The sequence below is a fragment of the Galeopterus variegatus genome, unplaced genomic scaffold (genome assembly GCF_000696425.1).
Source record: "Galeopterus variegatus unplaced genomic scaffold, G_variegatus-3.0.2 Scaffold4815, whole genome shotgun sequence".
Taxonomy (NCBI): domain Eukaryota; kingdom Metazoa; phylum Chordata; class Mammalia; order Dermoptera; family Cynocephalidae; genus Galeopterus; species Galeopterus variegatus.
In genome coordinates this window covers 122,285-144,106 of record NW_007730926.1, presented here as the reverse complement: position 1 = coordinate 144,106, position 21,822 = coordinate 122,285, and the positions used below count along the sequence as shown (strand labels likewise).

Here is a 21,822-nt window from a genome sequence, read left to right as displayed (position 1 = left end):
TCCCATGTTTATCGCAGCTCTACGTACAACAGCCAAGAGTTGGAACCAACCTAAATGTCCATCGATGGGCAACTGGATAAGGAAAATGTGGTATATATGTGATGGAATACTACTCTACCATAAAAAAAGAATGAAATCCTGTCATTTGCAGCAAAATGGATGAACATAGAGAAAATTATGTCAAGTGAAATAAGCCAAGCACAGAAAGAGAAATACCACATGTCCTCACTCATAAGTGGGAGCTAAGAAAATAAACAAATTAAAAAAAAAGGAAGTTACAACAATAGCAAAAATTTGCTGGACTTTCAAAAGGAGAGAACAGAATTCAGGCCACCAGAGGTGGGAAAGGGGGAGAGGGAAGGGAGTTAGCAGAAATTGGTAAAGGGTCACAAAAAATGATTATTGTGTAACATCAAATGTTCTAATTATCCTGATTTGAGCATCACATATTGCACACAGGTATTGATATTCAATGCTGTACCCCACAAATATGTACAATCAATTATGTTTTAATTAAAAAAGTAAAGCATAAATACTGTAAAGGAAGAAACAAAGACAAAAATATCATTATTCATCTAGAAAATCTAAAATAACCAAATTTAAAACTTTTAGAAATGAGAGTTCAGAAGGTGACCATATAGAAGATAAAAATGAAAAAACAAGCATTTTCCTATATTCTAATTAAATTAGGAATTGGAGGGAAAAAAAGACCCAACAGAATACTACCAAAACTAAAAAATACAAGTGAACTTATGTTTCTGGACAAGAATAATCAATACTGCAAAGAAGATATATCTTCCCAAGTTAACTTACAAGCATAATGCAATTCCAATTAATAAGCTTTATTTTTTTAACTTAATAAACTGGTTCTAAAGTTCACCTAAAAGAACACATTGTTAACAGATATTTAAAAATTGATGAGGGGGACACCTTGCACTATGAAGGTCAAAATGTACTATGGGGCTAAAATATTTTATACAATTCAATGCTAGATAGGAATAGACAAATAGCTCAATGTAACTGTACAAAAAACTAAAACAGAACCATTTAAGATAAAATTAGCATTTCAAGTTAATTAGGAAGGGAAGGATTATTCTATGGATTATAAATTATCTGGTTTCATGTGATACAGAAAAATAAATTCAAGATGAATTAAAGATCTAAAGTCAAAAAAAGAAAACAAAAGTATTAGAAAAACATATAGTAGAATATTTTTATAATCTTAGGAAAGTAAAAATCCATTCTAAGCAAGACAAAAAAACAAATTATAGAGGAATAGGATCCCATACTGGCCTACTACAAAAAGAAAAAAAAAAGAAAAACAGAAAAAGAAAAAGAAATGATAGAGGAAAAAATATTTGTTAAAAAGTTTTCTGTGTGGTCAAATATGTACTCAGAAAAATAACAATATATGCAAAGGTTTAAAGAACAAAACAAAGATTGACCAGAAAAGAATATTTACAACACATTGAACAAGAAATAATTTCTTAATGTGAAGAATTTAAAAATAAATAAGAATGAAAAACAGAAAAAATGGGGGGAGGAGGAGAAAGGAAAGAAAGAAAAAAGGAAAAACAGGCAAAAGAACAGGCAATTTAGAAAAGTATAAACTGCCTATAGATATTCTGTTGGAATATATGAAATTGCCAGTGTTTGACTGCTTCCTATGTTTTGACCTTGCAAATAATCAAAGAAATGAAAATAAGATAGGTTCCATCATTAAAGTGATGTTAAAGCACTGTATATAAATCTTAAATGTCCATACACCTTGATTAAGATATTCCTTCTTTATAAATTTATCCTAAAGTACAAAAAGATTTCTATAATAAGAATGTATACCATAAGTGTTTATTAAAAGCAAATAATCTAAATGCTAGTATTAACTGGAATTTATTTAAATTATGGGTCATCAATGTAATAAAATACAAATTGACATGAAAGAATAGTTATAATTTAATATGTGAAAAAGGCAGATTATAGGCCAGCCCGTGGCTCACTCGGTAGAGTGCGGTGCTGATAACACCAAGGCCATGGGTTCGGATCCTATATAGGGATGGCCGGTTTGCTCACTGGCTGAGCGTGGTGCTGTGCTTATGTAGGGATCATGGCTGTGTTCCGATTCTCTTCCATATAAGTCTCCCTTTTCTGCCTGACGGGGTGGCCAGGCTGAGTGAGATAGCAGCAATTGCAGGAAGGGGAGACGCGGAGGAGAAAATTCGATTCGACCTCTTTAACGTGAGGTTGGTGTGAGTCTGCTGCCATCTGCTGGCTTGAGCAGGTATGACGGTTCTCAGTGCTCCTTAATGCCACCTTATGGTGGAAGAGGTTTGTGCAGAAGAGCAGATTTCCACGTTCCTCCCCACAGCTCCTCGAACAATGAGTACCTTCACTCAAGCTCTTTACATGTGGAGCACTTAACAGTAAGTATGGTATGTTCCCATTTATATTTGAATATATGTATGCAGGCACGCATGGGAAAATGTCATTAAAAAAACTTTTGTAGAGCAAAACACACAAGATAGAAAGACTTGGGCAAATAATAAACTGAGAGAAAATATTTGCAAAACTCACATACCACAGAAAATCAATATGTAAAGAATTCTTAAAAATTGAGAAAAAGAATAAAAACCTGATAGAAAAATGAAAAGACATGAATAGATGACTCACTGAAAAAAATAAACGCATACAAATGGTTTACACATATGAAAAGATATTAATTTCACTTACAGTCAGAGAAATGCAAATTAAAGCCAAACAGATACATTTCTCACCTTTCAGGTTGGCAAAAATTCAAAATCTTATACTCCACTGGCATCTATCAAGAAAAAGGCACTCTCATACATAACTAACAAGAGTGTAAAATGGTACAACACCTATGAAGAAGAATTCAGGAAAAGCTAACAGATCTTCACATTCATTTATTACTTGACTTAATAATCTCACAGGACTTTGTACTGAAGACAAACCTCTATAAATATGAAACATTATTGATGTTCAACATTATTCACTGAAGCATTATTATAACAGCAAAACTCTGGAAACAACCTAAGTACAATAGGGGACTGATTGACTAAACTATGATATATCCACATAATAGAATATTATGCAGAGAGCCACAAGAAAAAAATGAGAAAAATATCTATCAACTGAAATAGAGTGAATTCCTAATATATATTAGGTGAAAAAAACTATATGTATTTTCTTACTTCTCTGGGACACACACACACACAGGTGCACACCACCCCTTCCCCCTCCCCCAAGAAAGATAAACTAAAAGCTAGTAAAAGTGGTTATCTAAAGAAGGTGGGTCAGAAAGAGAAGGAGTTCTATGAGTAGTAAATACTTTATATAATTTTGACTTTGAATCACATAAATATACTTCATATTTTAAAAAATTAAATCAGTAAAATCATTAATACAAGTAACTTTTTAAACACAGTATTCTCACTCTTTACCCTTAGTAGGACATATTCTAAGACATATAATTACAAAGAAACCTTAACCTTTAGTTCACAGGTTTGTTGTTGGTAATGGCATATTGTTGGGAATCTAGGTTTTCACCAGAAAGAGTAGATAAAATAGGAAATTAATTATTATTTACAAAGGGAAAAATGTTCCTTTACTTTGGAGAGAGCTGTTAGTCACCACCTTAACCAAATGATCCAACATTATCACCAACAGGGGTAATTTGTCATTATGTATTAACTTATATGATGTATTAAGAAGTACCATGCAGTATTCTTGTCAAATATGTTTACTCTAAATCTACAAATATGGAAAATATCAAATCAATCAATCCAAAATGTGGAACATTCTACAAGACAACCATCTTGTACTCTTCAAAAAAGTAAATGTCACAAAAGATGAGAGAAAAAAGGCAAGAGGACTTGCTCGAAACTAAAGAGACCAGAGACAAAGCAAATGGGAGTGTATCTAGATTGGGTCCTGGACATAACAAAAGAAAAGGAAAAACAAACAATGTAAGAGAAACAATGTGGGACAACTGGGAAAAATTTTAAATATATGTATTACATATTCTTGAAATAGTGTTAATTTTCTTAAATGTGAAAAGTGTTACTTTTCTTAAGTGTGAAAATGGAAATGAGAATGCCCTTATTTGTAGAAGATATATGCTGATGTATTTAGGGATAAAATGTCATGATGTATACAACCAATTTTTGAATCATTCAGCAAAGAGACATACATAAGTGTGTGTGTGTATTTAAAGACACATAAAGCAAATGTAGCAAAGCTATTAACAATTAGTGAATCTAGATAAAGGGCACACAGGTGTTCATTGTACTGTTCTTTGAACTTTTCTCTAGGTTTGAAATTTTTCTAAGTAAAAAAAGTTGCAGAAAAAATGAAAGAACAATCACTTCATACTCTGTACTCATCTACACTAGGTATGGGCAAAAATTTTTTTTTTGTAAAGGGCCAGATAGTAAACATTTCAGGCTTTAAGGATCTCTATGGCAACTATTTAACTCTACCTTGGCAGTGCAACAGCAGCCACTATCGGTGATAGGAAAACAAATGAGCATGGCTGTGTTAAATAATACTTTATTAACAAAAACATACAGTAGGCCAAATGTGGCCCATGGGCCATAACTTGACAACTCCTGAACTATATTATTGGATTTTTAAAGAATGCATGGGCAAGTAATGCTCTTTTTCTTTCTTCCCTAACTATACGGTTTTTAAATTTTTTTTATATTTTAATTCACATTCCCCAAGATCATGTTCTCTTCTTTAGTCTCTACACTGTACCCCTTGATAACTTTATGGCTTCAACTACTAAAATGACTCTCATCTACATCACCTGCCTTGACACCTCTTAGGCCAGAGTTCTAGTTTTCATTACATATTTCATAAACATTTCTACATGTATGGATAACCTGCAGGTCAAATTCAATATGTGAAAAGTAAATATTAGTGCCTTTTTTCCCAAGTAGCTTTTCCAGCACGATTCTGTTCTACCAATGGTACCACCATCCACCTGTAAAAATAGTATGGTTTATAATGCACACAGCTCTCCTTCTGGGAGTCTAGCATTTCGGTACATGCTAGGCACAGAGTGCCTACATGAGAGCCTCCAATAAAAACCTTGGGCCCTGAGTTTCTAATGAGCTTCTCTGGTAGAGAGCACCTCACAATTTGATGCTGGAAGAAGTGAGAGCATCCTGTATGACTTCACTGGGAGAGGATTCTTGGAAGCATGAACCTGATTTCCTCTGGACTCCACCCCATACAACTTTTTCCCTTTGATTCTTTTGCGTTGCACCTTTATGCTGTAATCAATCATAGCAGTGATTACAACTATATGCAGAGCCCTGTGGATCCTCCCAATGAAATCACTAAACCTTGGGGTAATCTTAGGGATCTCTGACACACAGTTTTCTCTTCTTTACCTATTTAGTCAGTTACAAAGTCTTCTTGATTCAATATTTATTATCTCACTTATCCATGTTTTCTTTTCCATTTCCACTGTTACTGTCCTAGTCAGGCTTAGATGACTGTGCTGAACTCCTACTGGACTTGCTATTTCCATATTTAGCTTCTTAGAGCATAGTTCTGATCATTTCATTTCTCAGTTCTCAAATCTTCAATTGTAATCCATTCTGTCGTAGAAGTCCAAAAATCCTAAACCTGGAATTTATAACCTTCTACTTGTTGGCTCTAAAGTACTTCTTTAATCTTATTTTCTACTGTATGACATCACATATTCTATATTTCAGCCAAACCACCACCTGCCAATTCCCAAATTTATGCAATTACTCTCTCTTCTAGACTTTAGCTAATAGAGATTCTAATTCTAATACATGAAATACCACTCCTCCATACCAGCATGAATCCATATAGTCTAAATTCAAGTGTCACCTCCTATATGAAGCCCTCCTGGATCATTTTAGCTAGCAATAATTACCCCCTTTTCTTGAACTTCTTAATATATTTTAACTGTTTATTTCTAATGGAACTTACTACTTTCTATCTTATATTTGTCTTACATACGTACATTCGATAGGCCTTCTCCTCCAGAGCATGGTCTATCTTAAATTGATTTTTGTATCCCCCTACAGGCATACAACCATATGCACTCTATAAGCATTTGTTGAATGAAAAGATGAATGAAAAAATGAGAAGGCAATCAGATGAATGCCTACTTCTGGAGCTGTACTTACAAGGGAGGAAATACATTCTTAGAAATAAAGTCATAAATGAGAGTTAGGTAGAGCTGAAACAGCACTAATCTTATTCAAGATCCACACTACATTTAATCTTATTTCTAGAATATATGTGTTAAGGTACTGTGCTTAGCCCTGTGCAAGATACCATGAATTAAATAAGCTTCAATGGATTGGCCTCAAATCTAATTCTACCTATAATAGTACTATTTACAAAAATGTGAGTAAAATTCCTAACAAACTTTAAGATATTTTTATAATACAATCCATTAGATAGGACCTGACCCTATATAAACTATAAGTTGGTCTGTGATAATAAAATGATAAGAAATCAGGTTTTTTTCCAAAAAAAATATGAAATACTCAAAACCAAAACAATTTAAACATTCTCTAGTTTATAAAGTTTAGCACATTTAGGACGATGGAAAATATACTCTTGTCCCTCTCCCACCAAAAACAAAACCAAAAAATGAAACAGAATCAACTTTTATTTTAATGGGGTGGGAAGAGTGGGTTTTTAATAAAAGATTGTAACTGAAGCTGGACCAAAAAAGGAGTACTCTTCTGTAATCAAAGATATTTATACTACACACACACACACACACACACAAAATCACTAATTTGAGAAACAGCTTATAATTTTGCCCTTTTGTTCCATGCATTATATAGTCTCCATACTCAGATAAAATCCCATAAGACAGAATAAACTAATTTGAGTGAAGTGCTCTACCTCCAACAACGATGTTCACCATTTCTTCTACAATGCTCTGTACAACATCTTGTGGCTTTTCCTCACAGTCATGGTTTTCTCCATCAAATAACATATCATTTTTAGATAATGCTTTAAAAGAGAAAAATTCAAGAGGATATTATTTTAACTTTTTGGAAACTTTTACTAAACATTTATGATAAAAAACTTTCCTAAAACATGAAGAATAAAAGGAAAAAATCAAATAGATACATGAAATTAGAAGCAATTAAACGTTAAACTTTCAAAATTTATAAACAGACCAAAACTTAAATATTTTCCAAATTCAAGTCAATTTCAGCAATGATTCATCTGACAAGCTATTAAACAATTACTCAACTGAATTTTCTAGATTATTCCTTTAAGAACCAAAACATTAAAAAGTATGTTGAATAAAACATTTCTAACATGTCCTATACACACTTATTTACACTTAGTACACATACTACTACACTCCTACACTATCCCTTATGGAATAACATATTAAATGTAATTAAAGCTTGTTTTGATTACTTAGGTTCATCACTAACAATAAGATCAACATTGTACTCCAACACTGTGAGTACCGTGAAGCAGAGATGGGGCCGTCTGGGCCTCCACTAGCCAGAGCTTTTTGGCCCTTCTTACTATTTCTTCCACCAAAGAACTATATTTCCAATGTAAAACTAAATTTAAGAAGTAAAATGGGGCCGGCCCGGTGGCGCACTGGATAGTGCGCCGCTTGGGAAGCGCGGCGGCGCTCCCGCCCGAGGGTTCGGATCCCATGTGGAGACCGGTTCCCGCTCACTGGCTGAGCGTGGTGCGGGCGCAACACCAAAGGTTGCGATCCCGTTGCCGGTCCCTGGTACAGGTGCGACACCGAGGGTTGCGATCCCATTACCGGTCAGTAAAAAAGACAAAAAGGAAAAAAAGGAAAAAGGAAACTACTCATGCCACTAAGTTACAGAAAAGGTGTAATTAAAAAAAAAAAAAAGTTAAGAGCTGAAAATATAGAAGTCTTTCCTCAAACTGAAGTAAAAACACAAACTTCAGATGTACTGTAACTACATCCTAACTACCTTAGTTCTAGAGAACCACACTGGACAGGCAATAGAGTTTCCATTATTTTTTTTTTGACATCAAGCTAAGCAGGAACAAAGGGAACAACCCAAACTCCCTGGCAGTTTCATTGAATACCTTAAAATAATGTTTGGGAAAAAATAACTTCATGTAATTATTTTTAGAGAGAAACACATTTGTAAAATAAATGAATATAATTTAATTTCTGTAATCTTGTAACTTTTTTCTTATAAATTTACTTAGAAAAAATACTGTCAGAGAACGTCTTAATTTTAGTGATTACTACACATCAGGATATAAAAATAAATGAGATTTTTTGTCAGTTGGTTTCTCAAAAGATTTGTTTTTATATTTAATTTCAGTACTTTTTTGACCATAATATACTTTTTAAACTGATGATTTCCTAAAATATTCAGTCATATTCCAGAAGACTTACTAAATAGGTCCCTTGTTTGCTATGAAACTAATCTTAGGAAAACTGAAGTTCCCATATAACATGCTAACAGACATTTATGACCCTCTTTAAAAACATGTATCTTTTCCAAATAAGTCTATAAATCATACTGCTCATGAGATGCTAATAAATGCACAGTATAACTAATAGATGCCTTTTGGGTTGAAGTCAAATTAACTTTACCATTCAGGATGAAAAAAATCCACAATTACCACAATGTGTCTGATATACATTAAATCATATTATCCTTTCCACATTTCTTTACCAAAAACTCTCATTCCTCCATGTTTCCCTTAACACACACACCCCACACCCCCTTCTCATAAAGATTACTTTCAGCTGCAGTTGCTTGATCAGCTTCAGTCTGTTCATTTTCTGCACTGGAAATATCAGATCCATTTTCAGGCTCTGTGTCATCCTGAAGACTTTTATCCACATCATTTGTATGGGGATCAAGGTCCCCTTCATGTTCGTGGGATATATGATCAACAGTCTGAGGTGGCAAATATCTAAGTTGAGGTGATTCAGGCTCATGATGGCTTACTGGAGACTGCAAAAGATGATGATGCTGCCGATGCCTTTCTTTTTCCATTTGTTTGGCTTCTTGCAACTGGAAACAGAATAATTTCCAAAATTAGAAAATAAGTTGTTTAAAATTTGGAAGGATACTGTTACATCCATATATAAAAACGGTGCCACCTTATCTCTAGGCTTGGAAATTATAGTCCATCAGAAAGAAAGAACATAAAATATACTAAAAACAATAACAATGTTCTTAGGTGGCTGGAAACTGGCCATAAGAACAGACATTCATTATATACTCTTTTCATTATATTTTGTATTTAATAATGTGAATATGTTACTTAAATGAAACAAAAAATTAAATCAATTTTTTTAAAGCCTCAGAGTATAATTGGATTGTTGCCAACAATGGATTTACCTAAAATCAAATAAGAGCTCCACTAAGGGAGGAAAAAAGTAGGTGGAATAAAACACACACAAACATACACATTCACTTTTGCTTACACATACAGAAAGATAGCCTGGAAGGAAACATGAGAAACTAGTAATTATGATTAATTATAGAAGGTGAAGGTTAGGAAACGACCAAATGGGAAACAAGAGCGGGAGGGAACTTTTGTGCATGCCTCTGTAGCATGTTCTTATATCAACCTTATCAAATATCTTTTAATTAAAAAATAATAAAATTACATTTAGTAAATAAAACTGCAACAAGGGCTTAAATCACTCTGCCCCGTCACCTAATATATATGAAAAAACTGTATCTACTTATGTCTGAATTTTATTTTAGAAGACCTATCATTATTATGTAAATAATACCATCTATAAACTGACTCACTTACAGGATGCTGAAAACATTAACAATCAAGATTACAGCGTTTCATTTTTTAGCACTTTATTTCTTTTCACCCACCTCTTTTGGTTCTCAGGACCTGATAAGAATGATCCCACAGAACTAATTTCCACAAAGATAAATATTTTACAGTATCAAATTACAAACATTTCATATTTGCCAGTAATATTCCATTATGTAAAAATACCAGAACTAATTATGTGAGTTTATAAAATAAATTTGAACTAAAAGATCTTTATGCCTAAAAGGTAAGAAGAGCCTTATAATCTACATGGTCCAAATTCCTTATTTTACACATAAGAAAATTGATGGCTACAACTGGTTGCACAGTTAGTATCAGAACAGAATTCTTAGACCAATACTTTAGTCCACTCATGGAAAAGTCAATTTCCAAATTAACAGTGAGGAATCTATAATTTGCAATCAAACCCCTCCCTCAGCTTAACTTCAACCAATTGGCACCATGGTTTAGCAGGGCAAGCAGATACTTTGAAATCACAGACAAGCATGTCAAATTCCAACTTTTTCATTTATTCCAGAGTTGTAGAAACTCTAGCAAAATTCTTGAAAAAAAGATTGGTTAATGGACACAAAATTACAGCTAGATAAGAAACATAAGTTCTAGTGGTATACAGTAGGGCTGGGCATCTATAATTAACAATAATTTATTGTATCTTCTCAAATGGCCACAACAGAGGAGCTCAAATGTTCTCATCACAAAGAAACGATAAACTTTTATGATGATGAATTTTCTAACTACCCTGATTTGTTCATTGCACATTGTATACACGTATTTAAATGTAACTCTGTACCCCATAAATATGTACAACCAATACATTTCAATTAAAAAATAATTGTTTTTTTAAAAAAGAGAAAATGTTAATTTATGAAAATAAACCTTTATACATTTTCTATACATTTTCTGTACTTTCTAGCATACGGCTTCTCAACATCAGCACTACTGACATTTTCGATTGGGTATTTCTTTGCTTATGAGGGGGCTTTTCTATGCACTCCCTTGCCTCCACTCACAATATGCCAATAGCTGCCCCCTCACCTCTGTCATGGCAATAGAAAATGTCCTAAGTGTGCCTTTGGGGGCAAAACCATCTCCAGTTGAGAAACACTGCTCTAGAGGGAAGAAATTAGCATTTTCTTCTTCGAAACAGTGTTAGGACTACACGTTTTATAATAAAGGCTGCCAAGATTTCCTTTGTAGAGAGTTTTATTTTGGGGGAGAAAGGGAGGAGTAAGGTCACCAGTAGCATATATATAAATGAATCAGACTTTTAGCAAAGAAGATTTTAGCAAATGTGTAAGTTAAATCATCTGCTTATTTATTATTGCATGACCCTTTCTCCTTATTTCTCTCTCCCCTTTCCCTACTCTTCTAAAATTATCCATGACACAGAAATAAATAGCCTTCACGACGTGAAACAGGTTCACAGCCTCTATCACAATGCAATTATATATTTATTTGTGTGATTATCTGTTTAAAGTTCACCTTCTCCCTCTTTGCCCCACAGTTTATAAGATCTTTGAAGGCAGTTGTCAAATCAGTTTTGCTCATCACTGTATAAGTGATGTCCTGCACAGTACCAGGAACATATAAGGTATTCAATAAAAACTTGTTGAACGGGGCCGGCCCGGTGGCGCACTGGATAGTGCGCCGCTTGGGAAGCGCGGCAGCGCTCCCATCAGTTTTGCTCATCACTGTATAAGTGATGTCCTGCACAGTACCAGGAACATATAAGGTATTCAATAAAAACTTGTTGAACGAATCAAACCAATAAAACATATTTTTGTCATTAAAAAGTGATAAAATTATTTTCATTCACTTCCTCAAAAAAGCAGCACAATCTCCCTCTATTTTCAGCTGCAAAATATTGAATATAACCTAATGCCATTACATCTCAGAGTACTATACATCTGTAAAAAAGAAGGAGGAAGATCTCTAAGGACTGATATGGAATGCTTTCCAGGTCATACTGCTAAGTGAAGAGAGCAAAGTACAAAAGAATATCTATAGCATATGTAGGAGCCACACTTTAAGATGACCACCAATCATGCCCATCTCCTAATTTTTACTCCCTTGTATAATCCCCTCCCAGGATACACCAGGGATGGTCTGTGTGAACACTTGATTATAAGGTCACAAACAGCTTCTGTGTTGTCATTTTCTTTCTCAGATCTCTCACCCTATCAGAAGTCAGCTGTCATGTTGTGAGCAGCCCCTATGAGATCAATGAGGCAAGGAACTCAGGCCTCTGCCCAACAAGACAGTGTAGAACTGAGGTCTTTTGTCAACAGTCACATGAGTAAGCCTGGAAACGTATTCTCTAGCCAAATAAAGCCTTTAAATGACTGTAGCACTAGCCAACATCCTCAACCAAGCAACCAAATGCAATCTCATATGAACCCACCCAGAAATACACCCACCTAAGCTACTCTTGGATTCTGAACCCTCAGAAACTGAGAGATGACGCTTGTTGTTTCAAGTAGCTAATATTGGAGTAATCTGCTATGACAACTAATACAGTATGCTACCTTTCACGTAAGAAAGGTGATATATGAAACTATACATATATCTGCTCAGCTGCACTAAAGAAATTAAGAAAGGATAAACTAGAAATTAAAAGATGAGCTATACTCAAAGGGTGGAAAGAAGAGAAATGGGGTGGTAGGAATTAGGAGAATGGTTCTTCTCTGAGTATACCTTTTGTATTGCTCTGATCCTTAAATCATAGTAATATTTTACATACCTCCAAAATAAGTAATTAAAACCAACCAGGATGTGAGAGGTATAAAAAATGAAAAACAGACAGTAACGAATGATCCTAACTATATTACAAAGGAAAAACATTAATTACCCCATTGAAGAGTATGGGTAAGAAAGAAATTAATCTAAGTGACACTAGAAAACAATATTCTGAATGAATAATATAAGGTGAAAGACAAAAAGAACTAAATATAAATGCTGTAATCTACTTAGTAAATTTGCTTCTCACAGTGGTATGGGTTACCAATTCTAAAACTAATGTGTATAATAGAATTGAACAATTAACACAGCATAGAAAATGAAAGCCAGATTTCTCATTGTTTAGAAAAAGAAGTCACAAATAAATGAAGGGAGAAAGCTAAAATGAACCCTGTGGTATTGCACTGGAATTAGAAATATTAATATAAACACACGGCTTTTAATATATACAGATAGAAGGTCACATATGGGGGTGGGGGAGAAGATTAGCATATAGACACATTCCCTAGCTCTATCTGCTGAGAGGGCCTAGAAGCAATTAACACCCTAGGAACAATGGACACATCTAACACTCAGACTTTGGTTTCTAAACACCATTCTCCAACTGAAGGAATCAGGGGGATCCCTGTTCAAGTGTTTGATTTCAGGGATGAAGCAGGGAAAATTCAAAATAAGCCTGGAACATCTTGAGATTCCAGAGATTATGAACATGCTCAAAAAAGGATGGGAACTTGTCAAAACAGTACAAAGCCAAAGCTGGAATAATTTGGGCAACAAAGATACTTGACTACAGATGACATAAATAACAAAAAGATTAATTAAATTGGAAAGAAGAATTCAGTTAATAAATACAGAAGGAAAGGGAAAAAGAGAAAATCATCATTTGAGAAACAACACAGTAATAACTATTGCCTACAAGATCCACTAATGGATATTAAAATGGGGGGGGGGGATTTGAGGCAAAACAGGATATTTGCATAGTCCTCAAATATTTCCCCCAAGATATTCATTAGCTGCAAAAGAAAAACTAGTACTCATAATTTCAGAGTAGAGGAACCTGACAGATAGTACCTTAAACAAGTGATCAAGGTTAACATCACCAGCAATAAGATACACTGACATCATTAACTCCTGACATGATGCATCAAGAAAACACAACATTGTTTCAGAGGTATTCAAGCAAAAAATGTTCCTCATTCCAATCACAAGAAAACATCAGGCAAAGCAAATTGAGAGACATTCAACAAAATAACTAATTAGTACTCTTCAAAAGCAGCAAGATATGAAAGATAAGGAAAGGCTAAGGAATTGTCACAGACTGTAGAATACTAAGACATAACAACTAAATGCATACTACATGCAACATGGGATCCTGAAATAGGGCATCAGTGGGAAAAATTGGTGAAATTCAAATAAGGTCTATAGTTTAATTAATAGCATTGTACCAGTGTTAATTCTGCTTTTGATAATTGCACTATGGTTAGGTAAGATAGTGGCATTAAGGGAAGCAGGGTGAAAGGGAGAGGGGGATCTCTGTTATATTTGTGCAACTTTTCTCAATGTTTAAGATCAGTTCAAAATAAAAAGTTGGAAGCTGGATTTTAATTATGAAGACCTACACAACTAAATAAACAACAAATGATTTGCTAGTTGATGATCTCTTACCAATCAATCCGACGTAATTTAAAGTATGAAGATTATCATGGCCCTTTAACATATGGGAGAAAATATATATATTTCATCAATATAGAAATGCACTTTTGATTATTTTTTAAGGCTCAATGAATAAATAATTTTATACCAGAATAGATCAAATTAGGTAGTTTGCATCTACATTACACTCTACTAAGCTTGAATGCAATAAAAATATCAATTCATAAATACTTTCTTGAGGAAAATGGCAATCAATATCTTTCATAGTCTATTTGTGAACAACTAAAAACATATCTTGTCCAAAGTCAAAGTCAGTAAACCTCAAAACAAAATACAGTACCACAAATCTCCAGTAATTAGAAGTATAAATAAAAGACATTCTTCTCTATAAGCACAAAGATTTCATTATCATCACTATAAACTCCTTTCTCTGTATTTGATAGCTGTGGTGTGCTATACAACCTCTCTTCTTTTTTTTTTAGTACTTACTGCTTGGTTTTCCATGCGTGCAAAGATAACATTTAGCATCTGAGTAAGAGTAGCTTTGGCTGTTGTCTGATTGATGAGATTTTTGCTTTATGGGATCCTGAAATAGGGCATCAGTGGGAAAAATTGGTGAAATTCAAATAAGGTCTATAGTTTAATTAATAGTATTGTACCAGTGTTAATTCTGCTTTTGATAATTGCACTATGGTTAGGTAAGATAGTGGCATNTTTAGCAGTAACACCAAGAACTCAGTATTTTTAGCAGAATGAAAATATGACTAATTTTTTTCTTAAGTAGTTCATCCCATCCAGGTACATCACAGCATGAACCCGGGACAGGGTTTTGCTGAGCAGGTTCAGTAGATGAATAGGTGCAAGGCAATCATGAAAGCTAGTGAACAAGTAGTTCACATGGTGGTCCATCAGTTGAGAGAGCAGGCCATGAGGAGTCCAGCAGTGCAGAAGAAAGAAATTAGTGAGGTCAAAGCTTGAAGGACCATCCTAAAGCTTGAAGGATGGAGTATTTATAAAAAACATGTCAGAAAACAAAAAAACTCTGGAAGACTCGGGGGACCCAAACCTAAACTAGAAATATGGAAATACAGATGGCCCTCTATATTCTTGGATTCCATATCTATCAACCAATTGTGGATTGAGAATATTAGATAAAAAAATTGCATCTGTACTGAACATGTACAACCTAAACTAGAAATATGGAAATACAGATGGCCCTCTATATTCTTGGATTCCATATCTATCAAACAATTGTGGATTGAGAATATTAGATAAAAAAATTGCATCTGTACTGAACATGTACAAACTTTTTTCTTGTCATTATTCCTTAAACAATACAGTATTACAAACTATGCACATAGTATTTACATTGAATTAGGCACTATAAGTAATTTAGAGATAATTTAAAGTATACAAATGATGTTCCTAGGTTATATGCAAATCCTACACCTCAAGGACTTGGGCATACACAGATCCATGAGAGGTCCAGGAATCACAGATACTGAGGGACGACTGTATAGTCTTCTTCTAATGAACTCCTGGCATTCCTCAACAAAATCCTGACATGGGGTCTAAAAAGCAGCCAAATAACCTCTATTATACCTGGAAAGCACATAAAATGACGTTTCCTAATATTTTCAAGGAAAAAGACTTCTGATTTAAAAAAAATACAGATTATAAATAACAAGTTCACCTTTTATAATTAATTACCTTTATTATCTGCAACTGAACTCCTTCATCTGTTTGAGGACCTTGAAAGCAGCCACATATCGTTTCAATGATTCTATCAATTAATTTTTTGCCTGGGGTTGTACTATCTGGAGCATTGCCAGTCAAATGTCCATAAGCAATTAGTTTCTGAAATGGAGAAGAAAAAATAAAGATCCAAATTAAGCTAACTTATATACTCATTGAATATACATTAAAATTACAATATGCAATTGAATATACATTAAAAATTTTACATAAGAATATCAAGATATAATCAAAGCCAAAGGCTACATCGACTTTTTCTGGAGAAAGTTTATTAGCTATAAACATGTGAAATTATTTCCACTTGCAATAATTACAAAAACAGAAGAATGACCACAACAAAACCACAGGCTTATGACGCAGCTATCCCACAACTGGGTATATACCCAAAGGAAATGATATCAAAATATCAAAAAGACACCTGCACTCCCATGTGAATCACAACACTATTCACAATAGCCAAGAGATGGAATCAACCTACATACCTATCAACAGATGAATGGATAAAAAACTGGTACCTATACACAGTGGAATACGATTCAGCTATTAAAAGAAACAATATCCTATCATTTGCAGCAACATGGATGGAACTGGAAATCATCATGTTAAGTGAAGTAACTCAGGCACAGAAAGACAAATACCACATAATCTCTCATATGAGGAATCTAAAAGAAAAAGTGGTTCCCATAAGAGCAGAGAGTAGAATAATGGTTAACAGAGGTGGGGAGGGGGGAGGGGTGGAGGGAGGGAGAAAAGTGGTGACCTAATGGGTACAAAACTATGCTGTCACCCTAAATGAAGCATTGTGCTATGTAAGCACATACTGAAACAGCATGGTACTGACATAAAAACAGACATGCAGACCAATGGGACAGAATAGAGAACCCAGAAATCAACCCACGTACTTACAGCCAATTGATCTTTAACAAAGACACCAAGAACATACAATGAGGAAAAGACTGCCCCTTCAATAAATGGTGCTGGGAAAATTGTATATCCATACGTAGAAGAATGAAACTAGACCCATACCTCTCACCATACACCAAAATCAACTCAAAATTGATTGAATACTTAAATATAAGACCTGAAATTATAAAACTCCTAAAAGAAAATATAGGAGAAACACTTCAGGAAGTAGGACTGGGCAAAGACTTTATGAATAAGATCCCAAAAGCAAAGACAACAAAAGGAAAAATAAACAAATGTGATTATATCAATCTAAAAAGCTTCTGCACAGCAAAACAACAACAACAACAACAACAACAACAACAACAACAACAACAGAGGGAAAGACAACCTACAGAATGGGAGAGAATATTTGCAACCATGTATCCGACAAGGGATTAGTACCCAGAATACACAACTCAAACAACTTAACAGTAAAAAAACAAGTAACCCAATTGAAAAATAGGCAAAGGAGCTAAACAGGCATTCCTCAAAGGAAGATACACAAATAGCCAACAGACACATGAAAAAATACCCAACATCACTAAGCATCAGGGAAATGCAAATCACAACCACAATGAGATATCATCTCACGCCAGTTATACTGGCTACTATCAAAAAGACAGAGAATAACAAATGTTGGAGAGGATGTGGACAAAGGGGAACCTTCCTACACTGTTGGTGGGACTGTAAATTAGTACAGCTATTATGGGAAACAGTATGGAGGTTCCTCAAACAGCTACAGATAGAACTGCCATATGATCCAACAATCTCACTGTTGGGTGTGTACCCAAAGGAAAGGAAATCATATCAAAGAGATACCTGCACTCCTGTGTTTATTGCAGCTCTGTCTACACTAGCCAAGAGTTGGAACCAACTCAAATGTCCATCAGGAGACAACTAGATAATGATAATGTGATATATACACACAATAGAATACTACTCTGGCATAAAAAATAATAAAATCCTGCCATTCACAGCAATACGGATGAACTTAGAGAAAATTATGTTAAGTGGAATAAGCCAGGCACAGAAAAGAGAATACCACATGTTCCCAGGGTAGGGAGAGCGAGGGAGGGGAGGAAGAGAGAGAGAGAGAGAGATCATAATAATTCGTTGAACTTTCATGAACTTTCAAAAGGAGAGAACAGAACTGTGATTACTAGAGGTGGGAAAGGGTGAGGGGAGGAGGGCTAGGGAGAAATTGGTAAAGGTTCACAAAGAATGATTACACTTTGTATGATGAATATACTAATTATCCTAATAAAAGCAGGAACTCAAAAAAATATATATATATACTAATTATCCTGATTTGAACATCACATATTTTACATAGATATTGATATTTAACCCTGCACTCCACAAATATGAATAATCAACTATATTTCAATTAAAAAGGGTAAAAAAAAAAAAAATGAACACCACACTCTACCCCGCAAAAATAAATATAAATTAAAACTGAAAGAAAGAAAAACAAACAAAGAAACCATCAGGCAATACTTTGATAACTTGTCTCCAATAAGTCAGAATTGCTTTCTGCTTACCTAAACAAGGTTCTACTAACACTGCTTTTGTGAAAACTATCTTAACACTTTTAAATGACCCCAAAACTCTTTCCAAATTAGATCAATATGCAGAAAAGCCAGTTTCATACACTGGCTGCAATAAATCACAGACTTGTTCATTCATAATTACCATTATGGCCTAGAAGGGAAGGTTTTAGATATCACATTCTAATTTTCCAGGGAAAACAAAGTCACAAATCAGATAAATCAGATGAACTTATCTTTAACCTATCTTAAGGACAAATCACAAGGTCTTTTCCTGGCCACTGATTTGTTAGATGAATACACTTAATTCTCTAATGGTGAGAACACCTAAGAAGAGAAGTACCCGTCTGTCTGGAGGTCTGTCTTACAAATAATTAAGAGGATCTTCTGTGTGAGCATGTGTGAGTAAATGTGTGCGTGTATGTAAAACTGGATGAAAGAGTTCAGGAATTTTTCTGACATGAATGAGTGTGACAGCTAAAGTCCAGAGAAATATTAAGCTGCCAATATTAACCTATTGCTTTATACAAAACAGCAGGCATTTAGTAAAATCATCTGCAAATGATGATGTATATAAAGTCATCAGGACGATAAAAGTATTACGGTTTTTGCATTTTACTGATGGAAAGAGATCAAATCAACATTTTCATTACTAAGGTTGTCAGTAATGAAAGTGTTTCACTAAGCTAATAATTTTTGTTACCATTAAACTAGCAACATCTTTTTGTAACTATTACAGTCTATCTTGAATATAAACAAACATTTGGTTTCTTACTACAAAAAAGAATTAAGGCTTTCATGGAAATGTCTAAATCATCAATTGTGATTAATGTTTTAGAAACACATTCAAAATTGACAGATTTTAGGGCCGGCCCGGTGGCGCACTGCTACAGTGCGCCGCTTGGGAGCGCGGTGGCGCTCCCGCCAAGGGTTCGGATCCCACATACAGACCGGTTCCCACTCACTGGCTGAGCGAGGTGTGGGAGCAACACCGAGGTTTGCGATCCCGTTGCCGGTCCCGGTCCGGTACGGGCGCGACACTGAGGGTTGCGATCCATTGCCGGACACGAAAAAAGACAAAAAGGAAAAAAAAAAAAATCTGACAGATTTTAGATAATGCCCTTTTACACATACCTGTAAACAATCTAGAGATGTACTAACTATGCGGGGACATTTGGACTGGCATGCCAACTCAAAGGGTAAGAAGTACTTGTCTGCTTCAATAAAATTTGTCTTTGATTTCACTGGGGGAAGGGTGCTTGATCCAGCTTTTGCTTCTCCATGAGGAGGACTAAATAAAAAAGAAGAGACTGATTAGAATATCACATTTATCATATCGATAATAAACTCATATAAAAACACAGAATTTCAGTTCTTAAAGGAATCTTGCTGAACCCATCCTCCATCTTCCCATAGTTCATGAAGAAACCAAAGCCCAAAGAAGCTAAGTGATTTACCACAAGGTCAAAAGCTAGTGGTCAGAGCTTTGAGAAACATAAGACACTGGATTCTTGTCTAACATTCTTTCCAAAGACCTCAAGGTGTTTCTATTATAGAAATACTTTCTTGTCACTTAACAAATCATTTATAATACCTTAAAAATCAATTGGTTTTCTACTTGTCCTTAAGTCAAACTGCACTTTTGAGTTACTTGAACCCTAGAGAAGCTAATATTATCAAAGAAGCCCAGTAATTTTTCTAAATATGAGTCAGTCTTAAGACTTTAAAACATATCTCATGGTATTTTAGAAATACCTTTACATACTTATCCATATGAGGTCTTTTTGCATTTATAAGTATACTTACAATTACACTCCTTAAAAACCTTTTTTTAAAAAAATTGATTTTACTATAAAGATCACATGCAGAAAATTTGCCACACTAAAATTTAGATTCTGTTATTATTTTGGTCCAAACTGACAAGTTTGCGAATTATTTTTACCAAAGAAAAGAAATCCCACAAACCTCTGTTTTTCAGTTTCGGCTTTTATTTCCTCTGGGGGGGGGGGAAAAAAGCATATATTAGAACACTTGACAACAGAAAGATCATTAAGTAATTTGATAGGTTTTTATAAACTCACCTGGGACTTCTACAAAAAGTTGTAAAGAATGCAATCCCACATACAGACCGGTTCCCGCTCGCTGGCTGAGCGAGGTGCGGGCGCAGCACCGAGGGTTGCGATCCCGTTGCCGGTCCCAGTCCGATACGGGCGCGACACTGAGGGTTGCGATCCGTTGCCGGACACGAAAAAAGACAAAAATAAAATAAAATAAAATAAAATAACATAGTTCACTGATACAATTAAAATTAATTTAAGTCACTTTTAAAAATATGCACTGATAAAGGGAAAATGTTGTATCAACTGCCCAAAATCTTCAATAAAATAATTTTGATACAGTATTTGTATTTTCATTTTAAAATATTATTATTATTACTTAAGAGGCTGAGGTAAGGTAGAAAAAGATGTGAGGCACAGAAAAGGGGGCAGTTTTTCTATAAGGTGAATTCCCTTTTATAAGATGATTAGGGAATAGGGTATTCTGGTTAAATAAATGATATGTTAAGAGTATCAGAGGAAGTGAAACATTTTAAAGAGCATTGTGTTTTGGTATCACCTGTCACTAAAAACTGTGTGACCATAAGAAACAACCTTGACTTCATTAACTACTAGATGATTATAAAGGCCCCTTATATTCTAAAACATGGGTAGACAACAGCCCACCAACTCACGAGTTCAAGAATAATTTTTACAGCTGAACACTTGCAATTGAGTTGACAAAAGGAAACACTAACTTTGAACCCCAGTGAAAACAAATGTTATTCCCCCTAAAAGAATTGCATTCTTCTCATTAGGAGACCATGATTATAAAAATTATACTAAATTTTTATTTTAAATTTCATCAATAAAAAAATTGTATACATTTGATTTCTCTTGTTTTTTAAACACCTACATAATATCTTTGATTTTTCCTCTTGGCCCATAAAAGCCATTTACAGAAAAAGTTTGCTGACCCTTGTTTTAAGATAGTATGGTTCAAAGGATCCTGTGATTCTATGATTTCATTATTTTATTCTATGATTCCATTATTTTTTAAATGCCCATATTTAAACAGTCTAACAAAACATATCCAACACAAACTTTGTTGAATGTGATGTTTTGCTGCTAATTCAGATAATACCATAATTTTCTTTTTCTTTTTGTCCCTTCCTCCTTCCCTTTCTTTGATTCTATCTCTTTAATTCATTCTATCTATCTATCTCTCCATGTTGTAAGTTCTTTTTTTTTTTTTTCCTTTTTGTCTTTTTTCGTGTCCGGCAATGGATCGCAACCCTCAGTGTCGC

General features: G+C 34.4%; 1 protein-coding gene and 1 long non-coding RNA gene across 2 annotated transcripts in view; both read right to left on the bottom strand.

Moving 5' to 3' along the window:
- Positions 1-21,822, bottom strand: part of LOC103603833 (brefeldin A-inhibited guanine nucleotide-exchange protein 1) — a gene marked incomplete at its 3' end in the record, with an annotated part of 90,328 nt that overhangs the window by 27,930 nt on the left and 40,576 nt on the right. Inside the window, exons 6-8 of the mRNA XM_008588421.1 lie at positions 14,722-14,809; positions 8,780-9,056; positions 6,916-7,026 (exon numbers count right to left, since the gene is read on the bottom strand). Of these exons, the coding sequence (XP_008586643.1) occupies positions 6,916-7,026; positions 8,780-9,056; positions 14,722-14,809 (476 nt within the window). The remainder of the gene's footprint in view (positions 1-6,915; positions 7,027-8,779; positions 9,057-14,721; positions 14,810-21,822) is intronic.
- On the bottom strand, positions 15,948-20,478 carry LOC103603831. Its single transcript, XR_551652.1, has 3 exons — positions 20,445-20,478; positions 19,614-19,770; positions 15,948-16,089 (listed from the first exon to the last, which is right to left on the bottom strand). It is a non-coding gene; the product is annotated as an uncharacterized LOC103603831 (long non-coding RNA).